Below are 15,835 nucleotides of genomic sequence, written 5' to 3' on the forward strand. Positions count from 1 at the left end.
TTACTGACTGATTCCCCTGTGTTACTGACTGATTCACTTGTGTTACTGACTGATTCCCCTGTGTTACTGACTGATCCCCCTGTGTTACTGACTGATCCCCCCTGTGTTACTGACTGATCCCCCTGTGTTACTGATTGATTCACTTGTGTTACTGACTGATTCCCCTGTGTTACTGACTGATCCCCCTGTGTTACTGACTGATTCACTTGTGTTACTGACTGATTCCCCTGTGTTACTGACTGATTCCCCTGTGTTACTGACTGATTCCCTTGTGTTACTGACTGATCCCCCTGTGTTACTGACTGATCCCCCTGTGTTACTGACTGATTCCCCTGTGTTACTGATTGATTCACTTGTGTTACTGACTGATCCCCCTGTGTTACTGATTCCCTTGTGTTACTGACTGATTCCCCTGTGTTACTGACTGATTCACTTGTGTTACTGACTGATTCCCCTGTGTTACTGACTGATCCCCCTGTGTTACTGACTGATCCCCCCTGTGTTACTGACTGATCCCCCTGTGTTACTGAATGATTCCCCTGTGTTACTGACTGATCCCCCTGTGTTACTGAATGATTCCCCTGTGTTACTGACTGATCCCCCTGTGTTACTGATTGATTCACTTGTGTTACTGACTGATTCCCCTGTGTTACTGACTGATTCCCCTGTGTTACTGACTGACTCCCTTGTGTTACTGACTGATCCCCCTGTGTTACTGACTGATCCCCCTGTGTTACTGACTGATTCCCCTGTGTTACTGATTGATTCACTTGTGTTACTGACTGATTCCCCTGTGTTACTGACTGATTCCCCTGTGTTACTGACTGATTCCCCTGTGTTACTGACTGATTCCCCTGTGTTACTGACTGATTCCCCTGTGTTACTGACTGATTCACTTGTGTTACTGACTGATTCCCCTGTGTTACTGACTGATTCCCCTGTGTTACTGACTGATTCCCCTGTGTTACTGACTGATCCCCCTGTGTTACTGACTGATCCCCCTGTGTTACTGACTGATTCCCCTGTGTTACTGACTGATTCCCCTGTGTTACTGACTGATCCCCCTGTGTTACTGACTGATTCCCCTGTGTTACTGACTGATTCCCCTGTGTTACTGACTGATTCCCCTGTGTTACTGACTGATTCCCCTGTGTTACTGACTGATTCCCTTGTGTTACTGACTGATTCCCCTGTGTTACTGACTGACCCCCCTGTGTTACTGACTGATTCCCTTGAGTTACTGACTGATTCACTTGTGTTACTGACTGATTCCCCTGTGTTACTGACTGATTCCCCTGTGTTACTGACTGATTCCCCTGTGTTACTGACTGATTCCCCTGGTTACTGACTGATTCCCTGTGTTAAACTGATCCCCCTGTGCTAACTGATCCCCTGTGTTAATGACTGATCCCCCTGTGTTACTGATTCCCCTGTGTTACTGACTGATTCCCCTGTGTTACTGACTGATTCCCCTGTGTTACTGACTGATTCCCCTGTGTTACTGACTGATTCCCCTGTGTTACTGACTGATTCCCCTGTGTTACTGACTGATTCCCCTGTGTTACTGACTGATTCCCCTGTGTTAATGACTGATCCCCCTGTGTTACTGATTCCCCTGTGTTACTGACTGATTCCCCTGTGTTACTGACTGATTCCCCTGTGTTACTGACTGATTCCCCTGTGTTACTGACTGATTCCCCTGTGTTACTGACTGATTCCCCTGTGTTACTGACTGATTCCCCTGTGTTACTGACTGATTCCCTTGAGTTACTGACTGATTCCCTTGAGTTACTGACTGATTCCCCTGTGTTACTGACTGATTCCCCTGTGTTACTGACTGATTCCCTGTGTTACTGACTGATTCCCCTGTGTTACTGACTGATTCCCCTGTGTTACTGACTGATTCCCCTGTGTTACTGACTGATTCCCCTGTGTTACTGACTGATTCCCCTGTGTTACTGACTGATTCCCCTGTATTACTGACCAATCCTCCTGTGCTTCAGACTGCCCCCTCCATGTCACTAACTACCACCCAGTGTTAATGTCTAATTAGTAGAGATTATTCAGAGATGACTTATTCAGTATAATATGTAATAATAAAGGAACCTGTAATAACTTGAGAAACTCATTTGTAATGACTCAATGTGTTACTGCAATAATATGAATGTGATTGTATTGTAAAAGGGAATAATACGTTTATTTCTTGTATTTATTTGCCTGCCAGCGGAATGTTCTGTCACAGGAGATATTCATATTATGACATTTGATGGCCGAAAATACACCTTCCAGGCTCCATGTCAGTATATTCTGGCGAAAAGTCTCAGCTCAGGAATATTTACTGTCACACTACAGAATACCCTGTGTGGGCAGGTAAGAGGGGCATTTCATCCACGGGGTTTGTGTTAAAGGGTGTAACAATCAGGCTCTTGTATTGGTAAATCTGTCCCTCTCTATTACCTGTACACTGATCCCCAGTCTGCTCATTATACCCTTCTAACCAGCTCCTCTTCCTCCTCTTCCTCCTCACTCATTCCCTCCTCATATTCTCTCACTCACTAGGGATCCCCCTTCTCTGCAATTCCCTCTTATATTCCATCTGACTATACTGCACTCTCTCTGCCTTTAAGTATCTCTTCTAAATATAACAATACCCCTCCTCTAGTCTGACATTCCTTCACTATACACTATATACCCCTGCCCTCCTCTAGTCTGACATTACTATACACTATATACCCCTGCCCTCCTCTAGTCTGACATTCCTATACACTATATACCCCTGCCCTCCTCTAGTCTGACATTCCTATACACTATATACCGCTGCCCTCCTCTAGTCTGACATTCCTATACACTATATACCCCTGCCCTCCTCTAGTCTGACATTCCTATACACTATATACCCCTGCCCTCCTCTAGTCTGACATTCCTATACACTATATACCCCTGCCCTCCTCTAGTCTGACATTCCTATACACTATATACCCCTGCCCTCCTCTAGTCTGACATTCCTATACACTATATACCCCTGCCCTCCTCTAGTCTGACATTCCTATACACTATATACCCCTGCCCTCCTCTAGTCTGACATTCCTATACACTATATACCCCTGCCCTCCTCTAGTCTGACATTCCTATACACTATATACCCCTGCCCTCCTCTAGTCTGACATTCCTATACACTATATACCCCTGCCCTCCTCTAGTCTGACATTCCTATACACTATATACCCCTGCCCTCCTCTAGTCTGACATCCCTATACACTATATACCCCTGCCCTCCTCTAGTCTGACATTCCTATACACTATATACCCCTGCCCTCCTCTAGTCTGACATTCCTATACACTATATACCCCTGCCCTCCTCTAGTCTGACATTCCTTCCCTACACACTGTTATTCTTTAACCTGATGCCACTCACAACTCTCATATTACTGACTCCTGGTCTTACCCAATCTGATAGCTATTCTCCTTATAGATTGTAAGCTCTAATGGTCATCTGTCTTTCTGCCTCCTGTATGGCTCAGTGTTTGTATGTGAGACATAAGTACAGCAGTGGAACTCTATGGTAGCTCACACTCATATGTGTCACTAAATATAAATAACCTCTGTGTCCTTTACCAAACATATCTAGTGAAATCCTATATACAGGGAATGTTTTGCCCTTGACAAAGAGGAACTAGTACAATTAAATCAAAAACAACAGGACTTTCTAGGTTTTCTGGAAGATGGTTCTGTCTTATGCGTCTGGCTTCTTCAGCCCAACTGAGCAGTGGAGAATTCAATTAGTTAGGCCAAAGCGTTGATGCTAACCAAGCACCAAGCTCTCAGAGTGACCAGGCCAAGTACCAGGCTCTTTTACTGACCAAACACCACCTTCTCATACTGACTAAGCACCAAGCTCTCAGAGTGATCAAGAAGAGTGTCATGCTCTTATACTGACCACACATCAACTTCTCGTCATGCTGACCAAGATCTCAGAGTGACTAAGTCAAGTGCCAGTCTCTTATACTGATCTCACTCCAATATCTCATGCTGACCAAGCACCAAGCTCTAAGAGTGACCAAGCCAAGTTTCAGGCTCTTATACTGACCACACATCAAGTTCTCATGTTGACCAAGCACCAAACTCTCAGAGTGACCAAGCCAAGTTTCAGGCTCTTATACTGACCACACATATCAAGTTCTCATGTTGACCAAGCACCAAGCTCTCAGAGTGACCAAGCCAATTGCCAGGCTCTTATACTGACCACACATCAAGTTCTCATGTTGACCAAGCACCAAGCTCTCAGAGTGACCAAGCCAATTGCCAGGCTCTTATACTGACCACACATCAAGTTCTCATGTTGACCAAGCACCAAGCTCTCAGAGTGACCAAGCCAAGTTTCAGGCTCTTATACTGACCACACATCAAGTTCTCATGTTGACCAAGCACCAAGCTCTCAGAGTGACCAAGCCAATTGCCAGGCTCTTATACTGACCACACATCAAGTTCTCATGTTGACCAAGCACCAAGCTCTCAGAGTGACCAAGCCAATTGCCAGGCTCTTATACTGACCACACATCAAGTTCTCATGTTGACCAAGCACCAAGCTCTCAGAGTGACCAAGCCAAGTTTCAGGCTCTTATACTGACCACACATCAAGTTCTCATGTTGACCAAGCACCAAGCTCTCAGAGTGACCAAGCCAATTGCCAGGCTCTTATACTGACCACACATCAAGTTCTCATGTTGACCAAGCACCAAGCTCTCAGAGTGACCAAGCCAATTGCCAGGCTCTTATACTGACCACACATCAACTTCTCATGCTGACCAGGCACCAAGCTCTCAGAGTGACCAAGCCAAGTTTCAGGCTCTTATACTGAACAGTTGGTTAAGGAGAGGGCCTTTAATTCCCAGAGCTGTGCCCCAGCTGTACTGGGATCAAATGAGGAGAGAGCAGAGGCAAAGCCCATGGAAGCTGGCAGAGCTTTATCACAATGGCCCCAGTCATGTGCTTGTGCCGAGCCGGTGACACAAACAGTCATGGAGTTATAAGTGGCCTCAGAATTAGGAGAAATTTCCCTAAAGCGCTTTTTGGAAAGCAAATGAGTCGATCAGCAGAGCTTCATCTTATCATGGTGTCCGGTGTCCCCCAGCAGCTCTTTGTACTTCGCTCAGATCAGGCGACTTCTGAATATAAGAATTTATTATTTTTCTGTCAAGTGGGAGACGGCACCTGCTGACAGTTGCCCCCGAGCCCAATGAAAGAAATGATTCTTCATGGGAACAGAGAATTATTGTCATCTCCAGTTTCTCCTTTTCATGAGCAATTGACGGTGAAAGTGTTGTGTCTGTGCTTGTGCCATAGGTTAAGGTAAACAACCAATAGCCACTGGCTTCTCTCTGCCAGTCCCTATGAAATGAAGAGCAGCGATGCCCAGCGATGCCCAGTGATGCCCAGCGAGTGCCAATCTCACCAGGGAGATTTCTCTCCTTTCCTCATTCTCAGCCGTTTGTGACTCAGCAACCTGGAATTTCTAAGGCCAAAAAGCCATTGCGCCTCTCCCAAGGGCTTGTAACACAATCGCTAAATGTAAAAAAGACTCGGGGGTTATTTCAGGGCAAGGACTTTAATAAGTGTGGCTAATAGATTCCTATTTATGGGTCACCTTGCTCCTCTTTTCTCTATAACCCTAACTCTTTGCACATTTAGGTGGCAGCCGCCATATTGTTTTCCTTTTTATGGTACAAAGATACAGTTTGTTTGGCCAGAACATTCTCTGTACATCTGTATTTACACATAGGAGTAGGAGCTGCCATATAGCTTTCTCTAGACAGTTAGAATTGAGTACACTCTCCTGAGCTGTATGGATGGCATTGTATCCTTAGGAAAGCATGAGGGCTTGTTTCAGAGTGTGTATATACAGTATATATATGTGTATGTGTGTGTGATGGGAGAGATTGTAGTCCTGAGTAAAGCTTTTGGTTGTGCACTTTATCAGAACCAGGACGGCTCCTGCATCCAGTCGGTGAATGTGATTCTGCATCAGGACCCCAAGAAACAGGTGACTTTGACTCGCTCAGGGGATGTGCTGGTGTTCGACCAGTATAAAGTCAGCCTGCCCTATACAGACGGTAAGCTCTTCTGCCAAATCTGACGATTCTCGCTATTATCTCCTTCCTACTGCAATTTATTGTGTGTGTTTACCCCACATTTAATTGAATATATAAGCCACAAGTGTGACGGGTGCTGTTTCCCCCTGCAGATGTGTTTGAGGTGAGGAGACTCTCTTCAGTGTTTGTGCAGGTAAAGACCAATATTGGGCTACACATTCGCTACGACAGAGAAGGGCTCAGGCTCTACCTCCAACTGGACGCGCGATGGAAGGGCCACACAATCGGCCTCTGTGGGACCTTCAATGAAAACATGCAGGACGATTTTCTGTAAGTTCTTTTGCTCAGCTGCTACAATATACACATGATATATATGCAATATAAACACAATATACACACAATATACACTCAAAATACACATAATATACACACAATATACACATAATATATATGCAATATAATACACAAAAGCCATGAATATCCTGTAAATGATATCCTTATAAACGGTGAGTTCTGATGTCATCAGTTATAAACGGTGAGTTCTGATGTCATCTCGGTCACATGACTCACTGAAACTTGTGTATTATAATAAATAAAGTTCCCCCTGTTGCAAAATATGAGGATATTAGAAGTTACCTCGGAGTTCCATCACCTGTATAAAAACACTTGGTCTTCGGCCTCGTACTTTTATATGGTCATGAAACTCCTCGGTAACTTATAATATCCCTATATTTTACAAGAGGGGCTACTTTGTTCACTATATAAACACAATACACACACAATATACACATAATATACACACAATATATACAAACTATACACAAACTATACACACAATATATATATATGAAATATACACACAATATGCAGACAATATACACAGAATATACACACAATATACTCACAATATATACAAAATATATACACAATATATACACACTATATACACACAGAATACACACAATAAAAACGTATAATATACAGACAATATACAGTATGCACAAAATACAAGCAATATAGATATATACACACAATATAATATATAATACACACAATATATGCACAATATACATATAATATACACACACTATATGCATATTATATACACAATATACACACAACATACACACAGAATACGCACACTAAACACATATTATACACACAATACACACACAATATACACATAATATACACACAATATACACACAATATACACACAATATATACAAACTATACACAAACTATACACACAATATATACAAACTATACACAAACTATACACACAATATATACACAATATACACAAACTATACACACAATATATACAAACTATACACAAACTATACACACAATATATACACAATATACACAAACTATACACACAATAAATACAAACTATACACAAACTATACACACAATATATACACAATATACACACAATATAGACAGTAGGACTGATGTGCATGAAGCAGTGTCTGTCACTGAGCGACACATAGATGGGCACAAACAGGAGATGTTATTCCACCTTCATCATAACATCACTTTGTTACAATATTGCAGCAGTTTTTACAGCCTTAGATTTCACTGTTTAAATCTGTATTGTTCAGTGTTAAAACATATGAAGTGCATTAAAGCGGCTGTTCACATTTAAATTGACTTTTAGAAAGATGTAAAGAGTTCCCCTAGCAACCATACACTGATTTAAATAAGAGACTGGAATATGAATAGGAGAGGCCGGAATAGAAAGATGAACAAAAAGTAGCAATAACAATACATTTGTAGTGATGGGCGAATTCGCGAAACGGTGAAAAATTTGGCGCCGGCGTCCATTTTTTTTTACGCCTGGCGAATAAATTCGCCCATCACTATACATTTGTAGCCTTCCAGAGCATTTGTTTTTTACATGGGGTCAGCGACCCCCATTTGAAAGCTGGAAAGACTCAGAAGGAGAAGGCAAATATTTCAAAAAAAATAAATAATGAAGACCAGTTTAAAAAAGTTGTTGAATTAGCCATTGTATAGGATATTAAAAGTTAACTTAAAAGTGCAGCACCCGTTTAATACTCTGTGTGATTGGCCAGTTCCCCAGTAGGAGTGCCGGAGAGCACGCCGCAGCTCTTTGGGAATTCCTGGAAGACTTCATCCGCTTGCTCCTCCAATCACTTCCCTTCACCGCTGGACCCGTGTGACGTCCATTTACAAGCCGGTAAGAGGTTAAAAACTAAAACTTTTCTGTTGTGGCTTATCTGGATTCTGGCAACGCTAATGACCTCTCTGTTAATTAATTGCAACAGAAGTCGTCCCGTTAATTAACTCCAAGTCATCAGGGAAGTAACGAGCCAGTGGGGGTTGTGGAATCACTGGACCCTCATGTGCTTCATAGTCTTCTGCCCTTCTCATATCATATGTATTAGTTTATATGTAATAGATTATTTCTAATATATTATTTTATTATTTCCCAGCCTCCTATGCGTCTGAGAGCTGCAGTGTCCTCACCAAGGACCTCTTTGCCCCTTGCCACCCCTTCCTTAGCCCCGTGTCCTACTATGAAATGTGCCGGGGGGATACATGTAAGTGCGGCCAAACCTGTATGTGCTCTGCCCTGGCACATTATACCCACCAGTGCCGCCAATATGGAATCCACATCGATTTCAGATCCAGTGTCTCCGACTGTGGTAAGTACACAGTATGTGCTGCACAAAGCCAACACCCTTGGCACAAGAGCTCATACTCCATTTGGGAGTTAGGGCAGATGTGGCGTTTTTACGTTGTTGTTGTTGTTTTTAAAAAAGCTCCGTTGATCATAAATACACCACTGAAACCACGCGTGACAGTCAATATGCGTTTTTCATGCGTTTTTCAGCATGTAGGTTTCTTTTCCCAACATGCACTTCTCATTGTTCTCGTTCCCCATAATTCCGCTGGCTACAAATAGAAAAGCCATTTAGAAACAGAAAAGCTGCAAAATGGAGCAGGAATGATCATCAATATGCAACGTAATTACGTCACCGGCCTAATACGCCGTAGAAACGTATATATGTGTCATTTATCTTGTGAGAATTTGGTTGCCATATTTAAAATACGCTGCGTAATTTGGGTAAAGTGTGGTCTCAAACTTGCAGACCCCATAGAGTCTATTCATTTGGTAGTTTCTTGACGTATTGGCGTTTCTGCCTATAAACGTGGCGGATTTTGGCTTGCAAGAGCCCGGTGAGAATTGCCATGTTTTTTTCCATTTGGTAGTACAGTTTTTGCGTATTTACGCCTGATGGAGCTTTTTTAAAAATACAACGTAAAAACGCCACCTCTGGCCTTGACCTAATGGAAATGTATATGAAAAGCTGAAATGATAACAACTTATATAATGACTTGAGGCATTCATGGGGTTAATGTAGGTGCCTCATTGGGAGGGGGGGAACATGATTACAAACATGAGGGAGGTTATGGGGGGACTAGTGGGGGGTTAGTGCAGTAGAAAGAGACAAGAGAGTTAGTGGGGTCAGGGAGGAACTCCACGGACGATTTTGGAGCGATCCGACGCGCTGCGCAAAAATGCAGGTGAGAAATGGGATGCGACAGAAATAAGGTAAGTGAATGCATTGTCGGGTGGTGTTGCAGCGTTGATCCGATGCAACACGATTGCGTCTTCATCCTACAATGCATTCACTTACCTTATTTCCGTTACATTGCATGCGTTTTTGCGCAGCGCGTCGGATCTCTCCAAAATCGCCCGTTCCTCCCAGTGAGAAGATGTGGAGGTTCCTCATTGGTTCTTGGATTGAGAAGAAGGAGCAATTGGGTTTATAACGTGTGTAACACTCTGATGATTTGGCCAGGGATCACCTGTGAGGATTCCATGCAATATGGCACCTGTGTGACTACCTGTGGCCGCAGCTGCCAGGCTCTTTCTGTTCCAGAGACTTGTAACGGGGAATGTGCTGAAGGCTGTGCCTGCCCCCCAGGAACCTATTTAGATACCAAGTCGGAAAGATGTGTGGAACGGTAAGGAGAGGATTCCCTTGTGTCCATGTGTACTCACAGTGTTTTCTAGAGGAATTCACAGCAGCCCCGGCATAGAGACTCTACTGAGCAGTCACCCATCCCCCAGTGACCCAAGGGATTAGAGCCAAGGGATTGGGGCCAAGGGATTAGAGCCAAGGGATTAGAGCCAAGGGATTAGAGCCAAGGGATTAGGACCAAGGGATTAGAGCCAAGGGATTAGGGCCAAGGGATTAGGGCCAAGGGATTAGAGCCAAGGGATTAGGGCCAAGGGATTATAGCCAAGGGATTATAGCCAAGGGATTAGGGCCAATGGATTAGAGCCAAGGGATTAGGACCAAGGGATTAGGGCCAAGGGATTAGGGCCAAGGGATTAGGGCCAAGGGATTAGAGCCAAGGGATTAGGGCCAATAGATTAGGACCAAGGGATTAGGGCCAAGGGATTAGGGCAAAGGGATTAGGGCCAAGGGATAAGAGCCAAGGGATTAGGGCCAAGGGATTAGAGCCAAGGGATTAGGACCAAGGGATTAGGGCCAAGGGATTAGGGCAAAGGGATTAGGGTCAAGGGATTAGGGCCAAGGGATTAGGGCAAAGGGATTAGGGCCAAGGGATTAGGGCCAAGGGATTAGGGCCAAGGGATTAGGGCCAAGGGATTAGGGTGCCTTTGGGTTTTACTGTGAGATTGGATCAGATGGGTCACTTTTATTTATTTATTTTGTTTTCATTCATTTTATTGAGTTTTCCATAAACACAATAGAATATATTACGCAGAAGATAACAAAAGAATATACAATGCTGTATAACATGCCAAAGATACAAACACATATCTATAAATATACACTCAAAAGCCCACATTCCAAAGGAAAATAATTAACATAGTAAATAAAATAATGAAGTAAAGAAACAATAATAAACCAAACTTCACTCGGCAGATTTACTAATTTATGTAAAAACAAAAATGGCAGTATCACGTATCCAAAATGTACATGAACTGTTAAATACACCTTACATTTCAATTTATTTAGATTTGTAGTAGTTCTAAGACTTTCGTTTTTTGACCAGGGTCAATTAGTTTGAAAAAAAGAGACCAGTCATCTATGAATTTGCCCTTTAAATGTGGTTCAGCTGGTTTTGCCCTTATTGCTTCTCGCCAACACAATTGATTTATTTGTGATAAAATATCTTTCATGGAGGGGGGAGATTCTAAAAGCCGATATAAGAGTAACGTTTTTTTGTACCAGCAACAAAACGAAGGATTAAGTTGGCTGACATATTAACATTGAAATGATTTATCTTAGAGAAAGAAGGGGAGCCATTATTTAAGAGGACATAAGATAGAGAGAAATTAAAGCAGATTTTCCACTTTCAGGAGTGAGTGTCCCTGTTATTTCCAAGGAATTCACTACAGTCCCGGAGAGAATATAATAACATCCCTGGGCAAATGGTAAGAACTCACACTATTTAAGTCAATCTTTATATATATATATATATACATCATGTACTTGTATAGTCTGTGTGTCATTATTGTATTGTATATATATATATATATATTTACTTGTAGAGAATCCTTCCCCAGCACTTGTCTCATTAACAAAAGTCTTGTCTCTATTTCAGCCTCTGTAATGATGGGATTATGAACTGTGAGAGCAGCACTGAGGGTAAGGGCAGTGTCACAAATCCACTCACACTCACACTCACACTCAGAGACACTCAGACAAAAACACACACACACACACACAGATAAACACACATTCAGACACACACACTGAGACACACAGACACACACACACACACTCAGACACACACACTGAGACACTCAGACAAAAACACACACACACACAAACAGATAAACACACACTCAGACACACACACAAAGATAAACTCACACACACACTGAGACACTCAGACAATAACACACACAAACAGATAAACACACACAGACACACACACTGAGACACACAGACACACACACACTCAGACACACAGACACACTGAGACACACACAGATAAACACACACACACACTGAGACACACAGACACTCACACAGACACACACACACACACACAGTTGTTATGTAAATGTCACAGAAATTCAGACCTAAGTGATAGTTGCCCTTTAATGAGGCTGTTGTGGGTCTCCCATGTCCACGTGTCATTGTGACTCTTCTCTCCCAGTACAAACCTGTCCGATTGGGCAGATCTATTATAACTGCAGCCGACCAGAACTCGATGCAGAACTGAGCCGGGAACGGACCTGTGAGAACCAACTCCTCAATCTGACAATGTCGGCTCATCTTCCTTGTCTCTCGGGATGTGTCTGCCCCAAGGGGTGAGTGTGTGTCTGTGTGTCTGTCCTGACTGTCATGTGACTTACTGGCTCACAATTGGTCAGTTCAGCCTCAGGGGCCCATTTATTAACATTCATAAAAAGCAGGACTGTCTCATATTTACAAAACCTAAGTGAGAGTTTTCATTGTTGTAACATGAGGATGTGTGTGAGGAGGGGCATCATTGTAGTTTGTGCCGTTCATTGTGGAACTGGATTTTGTAGCAGTGGTACCAGTAGAAGAGAAGCACAAAGTTGCTCTACTTGGGGCCCCTACAGGGGGTGTTTGTACCATTGTGAGGAGCAGAGAGAGAGAAAAGCCCAAGCAACAGGCAGGTGGGACTGTGGATCAAATATCTGCTAAGGAGCTTAAGGAGATTCCTGCAAAATCATCACTTTTTCATTTAAGGCTCTGTGAAATATGCTGGCGCTGTATAAATAAATGTTAATAATAATGTTAATAAGACAAGTCATTAGTCTCAGTGAGGCCCATTCACTGCTTGGGAGTCAGACACTGGCCCCGAACTGTCCAGAAATTCCCTCTGTTTTCTCTCTGCTCCCCCAGTACCTTATGTAGAAGATACCCCCAAACCCCCCAGCAAGTGCACGTGTTTTGCAGTATTAAAGTGAAATTGCTCCTCAGGACCTTGTGGATTCTTTGCTATTTGGCCCAAACAAAAAACATGAGAAAACCCAGACAGGGAGGCAAAAATGATATTCAGCATAAGCCTATTCATTGCAGCCATGTGGAAAAGGGAGGACGTACTGTACCTTTAAGACCATTTATTCTATCACCCCAAACATCTCTGCTCAGACACTGTATGAGTTGTAACCCCTGCTCAAGTCGTATGTAGAGATCAGGCACTGGGATTAATATTGGGCAGTGGGCAGACAGGGGTCGGGCAATGGGATTAATATTGGGCAGTGGGCAGACAGGGGTCAGGCAATGGGATTAATATTGGGCAGTGGGATTAATATTGGGCAGTGGGCAGACTGGGGTCGGGCAATGGGATTGATATTGGGCAGTGGGCAGACTGGGGTCGGCAGTAGCAGACAGGGATTGGGCAGTGGGCAGACAGGGGTCGGCAGTAGCAGACAGGGATTGGGCAGTGGGCAGACAGGACTGTAAATTCCCAATGTCGGGAGTGGACACCTTTTCCCTTGATGTTGCGGCTCCATGAAATCCATCCGGCACTTGGCTTCCCAATAAACAGACCTGTTATCACTTGCTGGGCCCGGGGGAACCTCACTGAGACCAAAGCTGCGCCCGGTTGCCATGGAGACCACATTGTCTGAGCCCGGTCCTGCTGGTGCTGGTGCCATTATATTATTATATTGTCATTTACATTCCCCCTTCAGAACTGGCCAAACAATGAATCACAGGTGGGTGAATGGACCTTAATTCTAAATCCACTCTGATAGTTACAGAACCCTCTGTACTGACAATATGAAGGTGAAGTGTTATCACTTGCTTTGTCCTGACCCAGTCTCTTCCACTCACCAACTGGATCATTCCCATGAACCCCAGAAAGCTGCCCCCCAACTGTCTGACACACTGACCATACAGTGGGGTATCTGTACAGAAGGACAGACTGACCATACAGTGGGGTATCTGTACAGAAGGACAGACGGACCATACAGTGGGGTATCTGTACAGAAGGACAGACTGACCATACAGTGGGGTATCTGTACAGAAGGACAGACTGACCATACAGTGGGGGTATCTGTAGAGATAAGGGGGTGCTGCAGGGGGTGCAGGAGATGCTGGTGACACAGTTGAGTCCCTATTTACAGGCTGGTTAAACATGGAGACGAATGCTTTGAGCCAGACGCGTGTCCGTGTTCATGGAAAGCCAAGGAATACTTCCCCGGAGATGTGGTCAATTCCTCCTGCCATACGTGGTGAGTTGTTATTGTGTTCACTGCCACTGAACCTTAATACAGACCATGTCTCATAAACTGTAAATATATATATATTTATATACTGTATATATATTAATTATGTACCACTAGGGGGCGCACACAGGCTGCAGCAAAGAGAACTCTGATTAATGGCATTGCTGCAAAGGCCGCACATATCCAGCCCTCCCTGTATTCTAATCTCTTCATATTAACTCTTATCCCTCCATAGGCTTCCTTAGCTCTGAATTGGACCTTAATGAGTCTATGGCAGGAGAATGTAGATACAGATATAGATAGATATATATAGGATATACATAAATAGGACAGCAGTACATAGATAGACAGACAGACAGACAGACAGACAGATAGATAGAGAGATAAATAGATAGACAGATAGATAGATAGATAGATAGATAGATAGATAGATAGATAGATAGATAGATAGATAGATAGATAGATAGATAGATAGATAGATAGATAGAGAGATAGATAGATAGATAGAGATAGACAGATAGATGTAGGTAGGATATAGATATAGCTAAATGTAGATATAATACAGGATAGAGATAGATGTAGATAGATGTATATAGGATATAGATGTAGATATTATGTAGGATGTAGATAATAGGAAAGATAAATGGACTGATGGCACCAGCGACTGCCACTTCAGTGGAAAACTCATTCCTGCAGTGTTACTGGTGTTGTCATGTGTGTGTATATATATAGTGTGTGTGTGTGTGTGTGTATATATAGTGTGTATTTATACAGTGTGTTTGTATATAGAGTGTGTGTGTGTGTGTGTGTGTATATATAGTGTGTGTGTGTGTGTGTATATACAGTGTGTGTGTATATATATATAGTGTGTGTGTATATAGTGTGTGTGTGTATATATACAGTGTGTGTGTATATATATATATATATATATATATATATATATATATATACAGTGTGTGTGTCAGACATGGTTTGTAGCACTTGCCCAGTGGCCTCAGTCCTTGTGTTCCATGTGTTGTATGAAGCAGATATGTGTCACCTGTAATTCCCGTGTGTATCGTAGTGTTTGCCAACACGGATCCTTCCAGTGCTCCTTCCACCCCTGTCCCTCCATGTGCACCACCTATGGGGACCGCCATTACCGCACCTTTGATGGGCTTTCTTTTGATTTTGTGGGGGCCTGTAAAGTTCACCTGGTAAAGGTAAGAATACGCTGCAGGACAAATACAGATTTAAGCCAAAAAGCTTCACCAATCAAGTTACTCACCAGATGATATAGGTGACCCAGGCCCTCAGCCCAAGGGGTCGGACAATCTGTGACTAAATAAAAATGTTGGAGCAAGGAACTCTGATGGGTCTCGTATAAAAAATAAATAAAAATATGAAAATGTTATTTGTAATGTGTTTGTGTCACTGGGACACTTAGTCACAGGCAAGAGATGCTCAAATAAATGAGATGTTTTGGTCTGATCCATGTGAGACCCATCAGAGTCCCTTGTTCCAACATTTTTATTTATCTATTCAA

The 15,835-nt window shown here is 43.1% G+C and overlaps 1 protein-coding gene across 1 annotated transcript in view; it reads left to right on the forward strand.

The window, feature by feature from the left end:
• The window catches only part of otog.L (otogelin L homeolog), a 70,724-nt gene that overhangs the window by 13,883 nt on the left and 41,006 nt on the right, over nt 1-15,835 (forward strand). Inside the window, exons 12-22 of the mRNA XM_041589632.1 lie at nt 2,225-2,370; nt 5,978-6,110; nt 6,242-6,419; nt 8,171-8,295; nt 8,552-8,764; nt 9,926-10,091; nt 11,458-11,532; nt 11,703-11,746; nt 12,264-12,417; nt 14,209-14,316; nt 15,374-15,512. Coding sequence (XP_041445566.1) covers nt 2,225-2,370; nt 5,978-6,110; nt 6,242-6,419; nt 8,171-8,295; nt 8,552-8,764; nt 9,926-10,091; nt 11,458-11,532; nt 11,703-11,746; nt 12,264-12,417; nt 14,209-14,316; nt 15,374-15,512 — 1,481 coding nt within the window. The remainder of the gene's footprint in view (nt 1-2,224; nt 2,371-5,977; nt 6,111-6,241; nt 6,420-8,170; nt 8,296-8,551; nt 8,765-9,925; nt 10,092-11,457; nt 11,533-11,702; nt 11,747-12,263; nt 12,418-14,208; nt 14,317-15,373; nt 15,513-15,835) is intronic.

Source organism: Xenopus laevis, chromosome 4L (assembly GCF_017654675.1).
Source record: "Xenopus laevis strain J_2021 chromosome 4L, Xenopus_laevis_v10.1, whole genome shotgun sequence".
Taxonomy (NCBI): Eukaryota; Metazoa; Chordata; class Amphibia; order Anura; family Pipidae; genus Xenopus; species Xenopus laevis.